Source organism: Oncorhynchus gorbuscha, linkage group LG13, assembly GCF_021184085.1.
Source record: "Oncorhynchus gorbuscha isolate QuinsamMale2020 ecotype Even-year linkage group LG13, OgorEven_v1.0, whole genome shotgun sequence".
NCBI lineage: Eukaryota > Metazoa > Chordata > Actinopteri > Salmoniformes > Salmonidae > Oncorhynchus > Oncorhynchus gorbuscha.
Window position 1 is genome coordinate 26,537,041 of NC_060185.1, and position 16,781 is coordinate 26,553,821.

Here is a 16,781-nt window from a genome sequence, read left to right on the forward strand (position 1 = left end):
TGGCCAGCCATTGAGAAATGCTTATTGAAGTTTTCGATAATCATGGATTTATCGGTGGTGACCGTGTTACCTAGCCTCAGTGCAGTGGGCAGCTGGGAGGAGGTGCTCTTGTTCTCCATGGACTTCACAGTGTCCCAGAACTTTTTGGAGTTGGAGCTACAGGATGCTAACTTCTGCCTGAAGAAGCTGGCCTTAGCTTTCCTGACTGACTGCGTGTATTGGTTCCTGACTTTCCTGAACAGTTGCATATCGCGAGGACTATTCGATGCTATTGCAGTCCGCCACAGGATGTTTTTGTTCTGGTCGAGGGCAGTCAGGTCTGGAGTGAACCAAGGGCTGTATCTGTTCTTAGTTCTGCATTTTTTGAACGGAGCATGCTTATCTAAAATGGTGAGGAAGTTACTTTTAAAGAATGACTGTAACGTTGTTCGTCTGTTGAATGAAGACAGTCAGACCGAAATGCAGCGTGTAGGTTATTCATGACTTTAATGAAGAATGTCGCGGAACATGAAATAACTGATAATACAAAAACAACAAACGAGTGAAACTAATTACAGCCTATCTGGTGACTACTACACAGAGACAGGTACAATCACCCACAAAATACAACGCGCACTCAGGCTACCTAAATACGGTTTCCAATCCGAGACAACGAGAATCACCTGACTCCAATTGGGAATCGCCTCAGGCAGCCAAGCCTAACTAGACACACCCCTAATCATACACAATCCCAATTAATACAAACCCCAACATGAAATACAACATATAAACCCATGTCACACCCTGGCCTACCCAAACATATAACAAAAACACAAGATACAATGACCAAGGCGTGACAATGACCAGGCATCCTCAACTGACGGGATGAGGTCAATGTCCTTCCAGGATACCCGGGCCAGGTCGATGAGAAAGGCCTGCTCACAGAAGTGTTTTAGGGAGCGTTTGACAGTGATGAGGGGTGGTCGTTTGACTGCGGCTCCGTAGCGGATACAGGCAATGAGGCAGTGATCGCTGAGATCCTGGTTGAAGACAGCGGAGGTGTATTTGGAGGGCCAGTTGGTCAGGATGACATCTATGAGGGTGCCCTTGTTTACAGAGTTAGGGTTGTACCTGGTGGGTTCCTTGATGATTTGTGTGAGATTGAGGGCATCTAGCTTAGATTGTAGGACTGCCAGGGTGTTAAGCATATCCCAGTTTAGGTCACCTAACAGAACAAACTCTGCAGCTAGATGGGGGGCAATCAATTCACAAATGGTGTCCAGGGCACAGCTGGGAGCTGAGGGGGGTCGGTAGCAGGTGGCAACAGTGAGAGACTTATTTCTGGAGAGAGTAATTTTATAAATTAGTAGTTCGAACTGTTTGGGTATGGACCTGGAAAGTATGACATTACTTTGCAGGCTATCTCTGCAGTAGACTGCAACTCCTCCCCCTTTGGCAGTTCTATCTTGACGGAAGATGTTATAGTTGGGTATGGAGATCTCTGAATTTTTGGTGGCCTTCCTGAGCCAGGATTCAGACACGGCAAGGACATCAGGGTTAGCAGAGTGTGCTAAAGCAGTGAGTAAAACAAACTTAGAGAGGAGGCTGCTGATGATGACATGCATGAAACCAAGGCTTTTTCGATCACAGAAGTCAACAAATGAGGGTGCCTGGGGACATGCAGGGCCTGGGTTTACCTCCACATCACCCGCGGAACAGAGAAGGAGTAGTATGAGGGTGCGGCTAAAGGCTATCAAAACTGGTCGCCTAGAGCGTTGGGGACAGAGAATAAGAGGAGCAGGTTTCCGAGCATGGTAGAATATGTTCAGGGCATAATGCGCAGACAGGGGTATGGTGGGGTGCGGGTACAGCGGAGGTAAGCCCAGGCACTGGGTGATGATGAGAGAGGTTGTATCTCTGGACATGCTGGTTGTAATGGGTGAGTGATAGAGGAAAATATGTTTGAAATGACTAATTATGTATACATTCCAATCAGAAACTGACTAGTCCAAATGCTATAATGTACTGTCCCTCTTGCTCCCTTTCACAATTGTATATAATGTAGTCAGGAAGTTAAGTAACAATGAAGGTCTGTTCTTTAAGTTCATTCAGTTGTACAAATCTCCAGGTGGTGGGAACGGGCCATCTCCAAAATGGTCGGGAATGTTGATTTATGCTGACTGGCCTTGACTTCGTGCTGATAACGCGGAGGCTTGAGAATTAGAGGGGCCCTCTGTTTGTGAAACGGAACGTTTGGAAAACGCTGACGTCATTTTCAGTTTATAACCTGTGGTAATGTGTGTGAGCATTCAGTACTCATCAAGAATAAATGCTGAACTTGTTTTTTAAGACTGGTCTCTTACTAATTCATGCAAATGATAAACTTACAACTTATCATGAATTAGAAATGAGTGCGAATTAAATTGGTTTTGGCAATAAAACATAAGGGAATTTAAAATTCCTCTATCAGTGAGGTCACCGCATGTACGGGAGGTGGGACAAAGGAGGTATCACGGGTATGAATAGTGGAACTAGGGGCTCCATTGTGAACTAAAACAATGATAACTAACCTGAACAACAGTATACAAGGCATATTGACATTTGAGAGAGACATACAGCGAGGCATACAGTAATCACAGGTGTTGAATTGGGAAAGCTAGCTAAAACAGTAGGTGAGACAACAACAGCTAATCAGCTAGCACAACAACAGCAGGTAAAATGGCACTGACTAGGCAACGGGACCGACAGATAAAACAAACAAGCAGAATGGAGTACCGTGATTAATGGACAGTCCAGCGTGCATCAGCTATGTAGCCAGGAGATCAGTGTCCAGGGGGCAGCGGTGGATGGGGCGGCACACAATTGTCCCAGCGTTGTCCGGGTTAGGGTTTGGCTGGGGTAGGCCAAATTAAAAAGTCTCCGGGACACCAGGTTTGTGAACTTGAGCTTTCTGGCTAAGACAACAAAGGTCCTTACAAGACTGTAATGTCCTCTGACTCAGAGTGAAGTCCTAGTTATTTTCAGTGTTATTCATTTCTATCCCTAACACTGAACTCAGCGGGACAAGTGGCAGGAATGGCAGCCATGTTAGTTCACATCCTGAGTTTCCTCTCATTTCATGATGTGCACCTGCTGTCTCCAGTCAGACACTGACAGGATCAGGCAGTAAATGAGACTGCTGACCTCTATCTGGGAAAGCTCTCACATGGTGACCCTCACATGGTGACCCTCACAACACCACAGCCACTCTCTGGAAGTGGCTACAGTCACACCTGCTGCCACACAGGCAAATCTCCAGTGCCTTGGCTGATAGTCAGAGAGTCGTAGAGGGAGTGTGAAAGGAAAGAAAGAAGAGAGGGAGGGAGGGAGAGAAAGTCCATTACTCATCTCTCCTTCTGCCTTGCACTCGGTTTGCCTCTTTTGTACCTTGCTATTGTTGGGAGAGGATTTGAAGTTCACCAATGTGGCGGTGGCAGGGTTTTTAGATGTGGAGAGTGCAGCACTTTAGAATCCTTTCTGGTGGGGTTTTTAAAGATGCATTTTGTCCAGGTCAAGGTGGGTCAGCTACAGTATCAGCTATCAGCAGCCTGCTCATCTGTCTTGGATTCAGTCTGCTGTAAGGCTGTAGGCTGGAAGACAGCTCCCCTTACTCTCCTCTCCCTACCCCTGCCTCTCCCATGTCACCTTGTTGTAAACTTCACAGACTATTTTATGAGAGGAAATAACAAGGAAGGGACAGAGAGTCGAGGAATTAAGAGATCAGAAAGGGTTTCAATAGGTCTTCTGAGATTTAGAGACAGAACAAGGAGGACAGAGAGAGAGAGAAAGCAATGAAAGGAGGGAGAGAGAGAGAGAGATGGAGAATTGGATGAATGAGAATCGGATAGAAAAGTTCCAGAGTGTTTCAGTTGGAAGACTAACAGGATCAGTATAACACAACGTTAATAAACATTATGTAGGCTCCTCCTCTTAGGAGTTGTTCTATTGTTCAATCAGTGTTAATGTTAATAAACATTATGTAGGCTCCTCCTCTTATGAGTTGTTCTATTGTTCAATCAGTGTTAATGTTAATAAACATTATGCAGGCTCCTCCTCTTAGGAGTTGTTCTATTGTTCAATCAGTGTTAATGTTAATAAACATTATGTAGGCTCCTCCTCTTAGGAGTTGTTCTATTGTTCAATCAGTGTTAATGTTAATAAACATTATGTAGGCTCCTCCTCTTAGGAGTTGTTCTATTGTTCAATCAGTGTTAATGTTAATAAACATTATATAGGCTCCTCCTCTTAGGAGTTGTTCTATTGTTCAATCAGTGTTAATGTTAATAAACATTATGCAGGCTCCTCCTCTTAGGAGTTGTTCTATTGTTCAATCAGTGTTAATGTTAATAAACATTATGTAGGCTCCTCCTCTTAGGAGTTGTTCTATTGTTCAATCAGTGTTAATGTTAATAAACATTATGTAGGCTCCTCCTCTTAGGAGTTGTTCTATTGTTCAATCAGTGTTAATGTTAATAAACATTATGCAGGCTCCTCCTCTTAGGAGTTGTTCTATTGTTCAATCAGTGTTAATGTTAATAAACATTATGTAGGCTCCTCCTCTTAGGAGTTGTTCTATTGTTCAATCAGTGTTAATATTAATAAACATTATGCAGGCTCCTCCTCTTAGGAGTTGTTCTATTGTTCAATCAGTGTTCATGTTAATAAACATTATGCAGGCTCCTCCTCTTATGAGTTGTTCTATTGTTCAATCAGTGTTTACATTTACATTTAATGTTAATAAACATTATGTAGGCTCCTCCTCTTAGGAGTTGTTCTACTGTTCAATCAGTGTTAATGTTAATAAATATTATGTAGGCTCCTCCTCTTAGGAGTTGTTCTATTGTTCAATCAGTGTTAATGTTAATAAACATTATATAGGCTCCTCCTCTTAGGAGTTGTTCTATTGTTCAATCAGTGTTAATGTTTAAAAAACATTATGTAGGCTCCTCCTCTTAGGAGTTGTTCTATTGTTCAATCAGTGTTAATGTTAATAAACATTATGTAGGCTCCTCCTCTTAGGAGTTGTTCTATTGTTCAATCAGTGTTCATGTTAATAAACATTATGCAGGCTCCTCCTCTTATGAGTTGTTCTATTGTTCAATCAGTGTTTACATTTACATTTAATGTTAATAAACATTATGTAGGCTCCTCCTCTTAGGAGTTGTTCTATTGTTCAATCAGTGTTAATGTTAATAAACATTATGCAGGCTCCTCCTCTTAGGAGTTGTTCTATTGTTCAATCAGTGTTTATGTTAATAAACATTATGTAGGCTCCTCCTCTTAGGAGTTGTTCTATTGTTCAATCAGTGTTTATGTTAATAAACATTATGTAGGCTCCTCCTCTTAGGAGTTGTTCTATTGTTCAATCAGTGTTAATGTTAATAAACATTATGTAGGCTCCTCCTCTTATGAGTTGTTATATTGTTCAATCAGTGTTAATGTTAATAAACATTATGTAGGCTCCTCCTCTTAGGAGTTGTTCTATTGTTCAATCAGTGTTAATGTTAATAAACATTATGTAGGCTCCTCCTCTTAGGAGTTGTTCTATTGTTCAATCAGTGTTAATGTTAATAAACATTATGCAGGCTCCTCCTCTTAGGAGTTGTTCTATTGTTCAATCAGTGTTAATGTTAATAAACATTATGCAGGCTCCTCCTCTTAGGAGTTGTTCTATTGTTCAATCAGTGTTAATGTTAATAAACATTATGTAGGCTCCTCCTCTTATGAGTTGTTATATTGTTCAATCAGTGTTAATGTTAATAAACATTATGTAGGCTCCTCCTCTTAGGAGTTGTTCTATTGTTCAATCAGTGTTAATGTTAATAAACATTATGTAGGCTCCTCCTCTTAGGAGTTGTTCTATTGTTCAATCAGTGTTAATGTTAATAAACATTATGTAGGCTCCTCCTCTTAGGAGTTGTTCTATTGTTCAATCAGTGTTCATGTTAATAAACATTATGTAGGCTCCTCCTCTTAGGAGTTGTTCTATTGTTCAATCAGTGTTAATGTTAATAAACATTATGTAGGCTCCTCCTCTTAGGAGTTGTTCTATTGTTCAATCAGTGTTCATGTTAATAAACATTATGTAGGCTCCTCCTCTTAGGAGTTGTTCTATTGTTCAATCAGTGTTCATGTTAATAAACATTATGTAGGCTCCTCCTCTTAGGAGTTGTTCTATTGTTCAATCAGTGTTAATGTTAATAAACATTATGTAGGCTCCTCCTCTTAGGAGTTGTTCTATTGTTCAATCAGTGTTCATGTTAATAAACATTATGTAGGCTCCTCCTCTTAGGAGTTGTTCTATTGTTCAATCAGTGTTAATGTTAATAAACATTATGTAGGCTCCTCCTCTTAGGAGTTGTTCTATTGTTCAATCAGTGTTAATGTTAATAAACATTATGTAGGCTCCTCCACTTAGGAGTTGTTCTATTGTTCAATCAGTGTTAATGTTAATAAACATTATGTAGGCTCCTCCTCTTAGGAGTTGTTCTATTGTTCAATCAGTGTTAATGTTAATAAACATTATGTAGGCTCCTCCACTTAGGAGTTGTTCTATTGTTCAATCAGTGTTAATGTTAATAAACATTATGTAGGCTCCTCCTCTTAGGAGTTGTTCTATTGTTCAATCAGTGTTCATGTTAATAAACATTATGTAGGCTCCTCCTCTTAGGAGTTGTTCTACTGTTCAATCAGTGTTAATGTTAATAAACATTATGTAGGCTCCTCCTCTTAGGAGTTGTTCTATTGTTCAATCAGTGTTAATGTTAATAAACATTATATAGGCTCCTCCTCTTAGGAGTTGTTCTATTGTTCAATCAGTGTTAATGTTAATAAACATTATGTAGGCTCCTCCTCTTAGGAGTTGTTCTACTGTTCAATCAGTGTTAATGTTAATAAACATTATGTAGGCTCCTCCTCTTAGGAGTTGTTCTATTGTTCAATCAGTGTTAATGTTAATAAACATTATGTAGGCTCCTCCTCTTAGGAGTTGTTCTACTGTTCAATCAGTGTTAATGTTAATAAACATTATGTAGGCTCCTCCTCTTAGGAGTTGTTCTATTGTTCAATCAGTGTTCATGTTAATAAACATTATGTAGGCTCCTCCTCTTAGGAGTTGTTCTATTGTTCAATCAGTGTTAATGTTAATAAACATTATGCAGGCTCCTCCTCTTAGGAGTTGTTCTATTGTTCAATCAGTGTTAATGTTAATTCAGCTCATCTAGACAATGAGATTTAGAATCAGCAGCTATTAACCTCAGTAAAACAGGTCAGAAATGAGAATAAGTGGACAGATAATGTTTTTCTGATGCTCTACTCAATTCAATTCAATTCAAGGGGCTTTATTGGCATGGGAAACATATATTAACATTGCCAAAGCAAGTGAGGTAGATAATATACAAAAGTGAAATAAACAATAAAAATGAACAGTAAACATTACACTCACAGAAGTTCGAAAAGAATAAAGACATTACTAATATACTTGTATGTAAATATACAGTGTTGTAAAGATGTACAAATGGTTACTCTCTACCCTCTAAATAATAGTGTAGAGGAGATGCAGCTTTAGCACTAATTACACTTTATACAACTGGATCCTGGACTTCCTGACGGGCAGCCCCCACGTGGTAAGCGTCTGCCACGCTTATCCTCAACACTGGGGCCCCTCAGGGGTGTGTACTTAGTCCACTCCTGTACTCCCTTCTGTACTCCCAAACATGACTCCAACACCATCATTAAGTTTGCTGACGATACAACAGTGGTAGGTAGGCCTGATCACTAACAACGCAACGATGAGACAGCCTATAGGGAGGAGGTCAGAGAACTGGCCGTGTGGTGCCAGGACAACAACCTCTCCCTCAATGTGAGCAAGACAAAGGAGCTGATCGTGGACTACAGGAAAAGGAGGGCCGAACAGGCCCCCACAAACATCGACCCGGCTGAAGTGGAGCCAGTCGAGTTTCAAGTTCCTTGGTGTCCACATCACCAACGAACTATCATGGTCCAAACACACCAAGACCGTCGTGAAGAGGGCACGACAAAACCTTTTCCCCCTCAGGAGACTGGAGAGATTTGGCATGGTTCCCCAGATCCTCAAAAGGTTCTACAGCTGCACCATCGAGAACATCCTGACCGGTTGCATCACCGACTGGTATGGCAACTGCTCGGACTCTGACCGTAAGGCGCTACAGAGGGTAGTGCGTACGGCCCAGTACACCACTGGGGCCAAGCTTCCTGCCATCCAGGGCCTATATAATAATCAGGTATCAGAGGAATGCACATAAAATGGTCTGACTCCAGTCACCCAAGTCATAAACTGTTTTCTCTGCTTCAGTATGGGAAGCGGTACCGGAGCGCCAAGTCTAGGACCAAACGGCTCCTGAACAACTTCTACCCCCAAGCCATAAGACTGCTGAACAATTGATCAAATGGCCATTGGACTATTACATTGACCCCCCCCCATTTATTTTGTACACTGCTGCTACTCGCTGCTGCTACTTTATCTATGCATAGTCACTTCACCCCTACCTACATGTACAAACGACCTCTAGCCTCTGTCCCCACACACTGACTCAGTACCGGTATCCCCTATATATAGCCTCGTTATTGTGTTACTTTTTATAATTTTTTACTTTAGTTTACTTGGTAAATATTTTCTTAACTCTTCTTAAACTGCACTTTTGGTTAAGGACTAGCAAGTAAGCATTTCATGGTTCGGTCTACACTTGTTGTATTCGGCGCATGTGACAAGTATAGTTTGATTTGATGAAGCAACTTTCAATGCCAAGTTTCAGTGTAGAAGCAGAGGTGGGTTGCTAGACATCGATTACATGAAATAACATTTGCCACTGAAGTGTTGTCACACTGAATATAAAGTATTCCATGTTCCTGATAGAGTGAGCTCCAAAAGCATTGGGATAGTGACAACATGTTTTGTTGTGTCATTGTCCCGATGCTTTTGGAGCTCACTGTATATAATTAATAGGCATCTCACAGTATGCCTTTCATTTCCCTCCATATAACCTTACTCTTGTTTCCATGTTGTTACTGGCTTTTCCTTGCCCTACAATTTTGTTCTCCCTTCTCTACTTTTCCCTGCTTTATTCAGGTGAACTGCATAAACCAATTTTCTGACAGGTGCGTAGGGATTGTGGCGATAATGAAATTGAAATGGCTGAGGTGAATGTTAAATGAGAAGTACAGGTGGGGAAAGCATGTGAATGTTCCATCTCTTATGAGTGAAGCTTAGCCTGTGTTTTTTACCCTCATTGCTCTTAACCGAATCTGTGGGATCGGAAAGGCAAGCTGATAGGATACATTCAGTATGTTTTTAGCATGTTCTACAAGTGTTTAGCATGGACTTGAGTCTTTCGAGGCCAATGGATTTTTTCTCTACATTTTCTCTTTTGTCCTCAGTACATAGTTTGGTGCCTGCTGTCCAGCTTGGTTCCACATACTGTAATCTCTTCTCTCTGTAGACAACTACTCAGCTCTTCACCTTCAGCCGACCTTGGCTCAGCAGGAACAACCTCCACAGATCTGCATTCAACCGGCCCCTCATGCCAGGATTACTCAGGTGTTCAAGTAGAAGCAGGCTTTCAGGAAGAAAGAATCAGCTCAGGGTGACACTGTCCAATTTCCTCCGGAAGAACTTAACTAGTTTTACTGCTTCTCTCTTACCATTCAGTGGCCTCGGGTCTCATGTAATAGCAGCTTTTGTTTGTGCCTGACTTGCCAGAACCTTTCAAGGACAGGCATATCAATGCACACAGTAAACCACACAAAGTCTCCCTTTTCAGTGTGTGTGCCAGGATTTGTACCTGTGTGATCTACACAAAAAAATGTTGTGTATGGTATTATGTGTGTTATGTACATGGTATGTAAATTGGCCCAGGTGTCACTGTGTCAGGTGGCCCAGACAGACAGACCTCTCAGCCTCAGTATTAAACAGTAGAACCTAGACTGTCCATGTACGGCCCTGGGGCCCTCACTGTGGCGGCCAGGGGACGACTGTCTCTTTATCTCTCCTCTCTTCTCTCCTCCTCATGGCCCAGTTCTCCTGTCTGGAACAGATGTTAGTGCTGGTGCTCTATCCCTTCCCTACCCCCAACTGAATCATTCTCTATAATTAGCTAGCAGCCCACATATTGTAGTACCCTCACAGACACTCACACAACGTACACCTAATTAGTGGATATTTCTCCTTTATTCTCTCTCTTTTATGTCTCCCTCCTCCCCGTATCCCTTCATACCTCTGTAGAGGTAGAAGGGGAATCTCTGGAGAGGAGGACTGGTTTGCTGCAGGGAGAGATACAGAAAGCTCACTGTCGACTGCATACGTCTCCTCCCCCACACGCGCTCCAAAATCTGTTGTTTATTTTATGAGGAAGTGTCACATGAATGATTTAGTTTTCATGTGTTGCTTTTACATACAATAGTTAGCAGCACAGTAAGTTTTGATTGGGACGTATTTTATTATTCTGGTGGAGGAGCTGAATTCATATTGTAGTAATTCCCCTCGAAGGGATTATGATGCTTTTAACCTTAATGTGCTGATGACCTCCTGTTTGCATATTAACGAAACAAACCACGTCCGTATCGTCAGACAGACGTGTGTTGATCCAGGATTAGATCAGTGTGAGGTAGACAGTCGGGACTAATGCCAACACAAATTGGATTATCCCAACAGTATTCTAGAAGTATTTCATTGTCATGGGGATTTCAGTATAATGTGATTAGGTCGTGATGCCCTTTGTTGAATGGGACTATTATCCAATGCTTTAGCTATGAGTTCATTCATTCATAACACTACATTAACTTGTTGTTGTGCATTATATATGTCTTTAAGTTGACAGCTGTTGCTAAGGTAGCACTGTCCTCATATGTCACACCTGACCTTAGTATTCTTAGTTTTCCTTGTTCTTTTGGTTAGGTCAGGGTGTGACATGAGTGATGTATGTGTTTTTGTCTTGTCTAGGGGTTTTGTATGTTTATGGGGCTGTTTCCTTTCAAGGTAAATTGTATGTCTATGGTTGCCTAGATTGGTTCTCAATTAGAGGCAGCTGTCTATCGTTGTCTCTGATTGGGAACCATATTTAGGCAGCCATATTCTGTCTGGACTTTGTGGATGATTATCTATGTCTATGTTAGTTGCTTGTGTCAGCACAGTTTTCTTATTATAGCTTCACGGTCGTTATTCGTTTATTGTTTTGGTTCAGTTTACTTCATGTTCTTTCTTCAATAAAGAAGAATGTATACTAACCACGCTGCGTTTTGGTCCTCACCTTCTACTCCACACGACGATCGTGACATCATAACAGCATAATCACAGAAGCTTTATATAGTTACGTGTTTAGTAAACATATGTCAGATGAATACTCATCCTTTTGTGCGCACTTAGAGGCCCCACAGAGTGCCCCTTGCACCCACACAGTGCCCCTTGCACCCACACAGTGCTCCTCTCACCTCTAACCCTTTCTCTTTTATGTGGTCTCTCATTCACATCAGGGCAGTTTGGTGTTTTCTGCTCTTCTGTTTTTCATTTTTCTCATCCTTCTATCTGACATGTCTATTGCCCCTGTGGTACAAAGCTTTCACAGGTCAGGCCTGGAACCATCTTCTCTGTCCACACGTTCTCCAATCAATGACTGGAAATCCAGCTGATGGATTCTGCCCGACATGTTCATTATCTGTTATTTAATATGTTTCCATCCACACTTTCTCTGAGGTGGACTGCCTGAAATAATGACTTTTTTCCCTTCCTGGGGGGAGGTACTGTAGTTGATATGATTTCATATGGAGTGACATGGAGGCATATCTCTTAAGTGTTTTTATATGAGAGTAAACTCAGTGAAGTGACATTGAGACATATCTCTGGGTTTTATATGAGAATAAACTCTGCTGAGTGACATGGAGGCATATCTCTTAGGTGCCATCGTACGATGGTAAAAGCTCAGTGAAGGAGGCAGGCGGCTTCATCTCACCACGTTTGTCTGTCACACTGTTTACAAGTCTATGTACCTGTATGTATTGATGTGTGTCCTTTACTGAACTGGTCTCTCTGTGTGTGTTTGTCCATGCAGGTGATGAACGTGAGCCTGTGGGAGGGGGAGCGGGTGACGTTTGAGGATCTGGGGGGCGGGGAGCCCTCTGTTCTGGCCAACGAGTCTATACTGTTGAAGGGCCTGGTAGTACGCAGCTGGAGCAACCACATAACCATCCAATTCCACAGCCAGAGACAGACCCAGCCTGGGTCCTTCCTGCTCAGATACCAAGGTAAGACCCGAGGGTAACCGAACACCACAGCACTAGCACAGTCACCAACCAAACACCACAGCACTAGCACAGCTACCAACCAAACACCACAGCACTTGCACAGCCACCAACCAAGCACCACAGCACTAGCACAGCCACCAACCAAACAACACAGCACTAGCACAGCCACCAACCAAACAACACAGCACTAGCACAGCCACCAACCAAACAACACAGCACTAGCACAGCCACCAACCAAACAACACAGCACATCGACCTAATCAAATACTGCACAACATCTAACCAAGTTTCAGAATGTGAGTTGCTACCCATATGAGGTGATCATATAGAAAGGGCCTGAGAGCGTCTGCTAAATGACTTAAATGTAAATGTAAAATGAGAGGTTGAATTCTCCTCTCCTCTCCTCTCCTCTCCTCTCCTCTCCTCTCCTCTCCTCTCCTCTCCTCTCCTCTCCTCTCCTCTCCTCTCCTCTCCTCTCCTCTCCTCTCCTCTCCTCTCCTCTCTTCTCCTCTCCTCTCCTCTCCTCTCCTCCATTAGCCTCCTCCATTAGCCTCCTCCAGTACACTGGTGCTCACCCTCCCATTATACCTTGTCAACATATTGTGCTCATGTTAGCCACAAAATGACAACAGCTGTCAATTGGCAGCATAATCAGGTGGGGAAATTGCTGTGATGATGCTCTTCTAATTGTCATTTACCAGAGATTGCAGAAGGAGACTCCATGCAGTTATGAGCCGTGTTGCTTAAACATGGTGGTAAAATAGAAAAGCTACAAATATTTTTTCCCAGATTCTTTCGTTTTTGTGAGCTAATGAACTGTGGCAGGTTTGCAAATGGGGTAGTGCCATTCTGAACAATGCCTAGATTACAGGTTGAATAAGAATTGCATTTCCCACTCACCCATCCCTCTCTGAATCATGCTATGACCCCCCTCTCGCTCGCCCACTCCCTCTCTCTCTCCTTTGTAAGGTGTGTGGGTGGTGTTCACCACCCAGTGAGGGGGACCTTCAGGGCTTTCTGTGGCAGGCTTCTGCTGCTCTATTAAATAACATGGCAATCATACAGCAGGGCACGGAACAGCACCACTGATAATAACTTTCCGCTTCTTTACAGAACTTCCAATTACCTCACACAGTGGTGTGTGTGTGTGTGTGTGTGTGTGTGTGTGTGTGTGTGTGTGTGTGTGTGTGTGTGTGTGTGTGTGTGTGTGTGTGTGTGTGTGTGTGTGTGTGTGTGTGTGTGTGTGTGTGTGTGTGTGTGTGTGTGTGTGTGTGTGTGTGTGTGTGTGTGTGTGTGTGTGTGTGTGTGTGTCCGCTCCACCTGTTTGATATTCTCTGAGCAGCGCGTCATGCTGATCTGTGCTGGCAATGAGGGTGGCCTATAACATTGATTATATTTTCCCCTGTCTCTGATGTACAGTATGTTGCATTCTGTAGCGGACAGCGACAGTGGAAATAAATAACCTAGGGGAGAGTAGTTTGACCAAATCTGGCATGTTCATAGACGGAATCTCTCTTTCTTTTGTTTTTTCTCCCTCTCTCTCTCTTTCTCTCTCTCACTCCCTCCCTCCATCTCTCTAGCAATGTTAATAACTGTTAATAAAAAAAATATTGTTCTGGGGGCATGCTGAATAATTTGCATATCTCTTGGTCACCTTAATCACAAGTGCATTAAATCTCAATGAAACACTGCCTGGAAACAAATTGAGATCCCATTAGGATACATCAAATGTAAGTTATGAATTCAGCAATCAACGAATCAGCCATCTTTCTGCATACCTGTGGCAGAACAAGAGTTATCCTACTACACCAAGACAATGCTTGGTTAGAGGAATTGTTTGCTCAAAATACATATATTAATGATTTCCCACATACTTTGGCCGTTTCAGTTTTTTAAATTTTGGTACAGGCTACCTATAGGCAACCTGTACAAGCTCTGTTTGTGAAGCATTGCTCTTCTAATTACTTCGGAGTCACTTTGAGGACATCTTCATGCTTTTAAGGGCTTCCTAGAATGTTCCCTTTTGGCTTCCATACATTTCTGGTCCAAGGACGCAAAAATAATCTATCTGGTATCTTCTGCTCTTTTGATGTGTTCAGAAAGATCTGTCATTTGATATTTTAACACCAAAACATTGATGTCTATGTTAATAAAAATGTTAAGTAAGCTAAGAGTATGATTGTCTACCAGGTGACATAAGCTGGAGATGGAGAGTGGTAACATTTTCAGTTATACCCCATGACAGTTTTACGTGTATTGAGATGATTGCTCTGATATTACAATCGTTTTGCTCTGCAAGATCACCTTGTCCCGTATTGAGGTGTGGAGAATGTGATCAGGCAAGCAGTGAGCAGGAGACTGATTTGTTTTAAAGATGGACGCCGGGCAATCGGAAAGTGTCTGTCATTAAAAATCCTGCATAATCATCTCCTCTGGCTGAGGTGGCCGGTAATGAAATCAACACTGTCTTCATAGATTATTCCTGGGCGCAGATTGATCAAACAATGAATTTGAGGGAACTAAAGAGCAAATTGTGTTGATCATTGTGGGTGATATAAACATTTGCTCAGTATTTATTAAGCAAACATCTATAAATGAGTTCTGTATTGGCATTTTACATTTAAATCGATAACCCAGGAGAATTGGAATGTGTGCTCTCCTGCCTTGTCTTATCTATTTGTACCTTAAATACCTCTCTCGCTCTCCCTCTCTTTCTTTCTCAGGTACAATCAGTGGTGCTGTGTTTCTCTTCATGTACAGAACCAGTTAAAAGTCTGGACACACCTACTCAGTCAAGGATTTTTCTTTCTTTTGACTATTTTCTACATTGTAGAATAATAGTGACGACATCAAAACTATGCAATAACACACATGGAATCATGTAGTAACCAAAAAAGTGTTAAACAAATCAAAATATATGTTATATTTGAGATTCTTCAAGGTAGCCACCCTTTGCCTTGACAACAGCTTTGCACACTCGTGGCATTCTTTCAACCAGATTCACCAGGAATGCTTTTCAAACAGTCTTGAAGGAGTTTCCACATATTCTGAGCACTTATTGGCTGCTTTTTTATTTTTATTTTATTTTATTTCACCTTTATTTAACCAGGTAGGCCAGTTGAGAACAAGTTCTCATTTACAACTGCGACCTGGCCAAGATAAGCAAAGCTTTGCAACACAAACAACAACACAGAGTTACACATGGAATAAACAAACGTACAGTCAATAACACAATAGAAAAAAGTATATTTACAGTGTGTGCAAATGGCGTGAGGAGGTAAGACAATAAATAGGCCATAGTACCAAAGTAATTAAAATTTAGCAAATTAACACTGTAGTGATAGATGTGCAGATGATGATGTGCAAGTAGAAATACTGGTGTGCAAAAAAGTAAATAAAAACAATATGGAGATGAGGTAGGTAGATTGGATGGGCTATTTACAGATGGGCTGTGTACAGCTGCAGCGATTGGTTAGCTGCTCAGATAGCTGATGTATAAAGCTAGTGAGGGAAATATAAGTCTCCAACTTCAGCTATTTTTGCAATTCGTTCCAGTCATTGGCAGCAGAGAACTGGAAACAAAGGTGGCCAAAGGTAGGTGTTGGCTTTGGGGATGACCAGTGAGATATACCTTCTGGGGTGCGTGCTACGGGTGGGTGTTAACGTGACCAGTGAGCTGAGATAAGGCAGAGATTTACCTAGCATAGACTTATAGATGACCTGGAGCCAGTGGGTCTGGTGACGAATATGTAGTGAGGGCAAGCTGACAAGAGCATACAGGTCGCGGTGGTGGGTGGTATATGTGGCTTTGGTGACAAAACGGATGGCATTGTGATAGACTGCATCCAGTTTGCTGAGCAGAGTGTTGGAGGCTATTTTGTAAATGACATCGCTGAAGTCGAGGATCGGTAGGATTGTCCGTTTTACCAGGGTATATTTGGCGGCGTGAGTGAAGGAGGCTTTGTTGTGAATTAGGAAGCTGATTCTAGATTTAATTTTGGATTGGCAATGTTTAATATGAGTCTGGAAGGAGAGTTTACAGTCTAGCCAGACACCTAGGTATTTGTAGTTGTCCACATATTCTAAGTCAGAACCGTCCAGAGTAGTGATGCTAGTCGGGCGGGCGGATGCGGGCAGCGATCAAATGAAAAGCATGAATGTAGTTTTACTGGCGTTTAAGAACAGAAGGAGTGTTGTATAGCAATGAAGGTCGTTTGGAGGTTTGTTAACACAGTGTCAAAAGAAGGGCCAGATGTATACAGAATGGTGTCGTCTGAGTCGAGGTTGATAAGGGAATCACCCGCAGCAAGAGCAAATTCATTGATATATACACAGAGAAAAGAGTCGGCTCGAGAATTGAACCCTGTGGTACCCCCATAGCGACTGCCAGAGGTCCGGACAACAAGCCCTCCGATTTGACACACTGAACTCTATCTGAGAAGTAGTTGGTGAACCAGGCGAGGCAGTCAATTGAGAAACCAAGGCTGTTG

General features: G+C 42.1%; 1 protein-coding gene across 1 annotated transcript in view; it reads left to right on the forward strand.

The window, feature by feature from the left end:
• Positions 1-16,781, forward strand: part of LOC123992637 (seizure protein 6 homolog) — a 182,175-nt gene that overhangs the window by 124,830 nt on the left and 40,564 nt on the right. Inside the window, exon 4 of the mRNA XM_046293954.1 lies at positions 12,099-12,291. Within this exon, the coding sequence (XP_046149910.1) occupies positions 12,099-12,291 (193 nt within the window). The remainder of the gene's footprint in view (positions 1-12,098; positions 12,292-16,781) is intronic.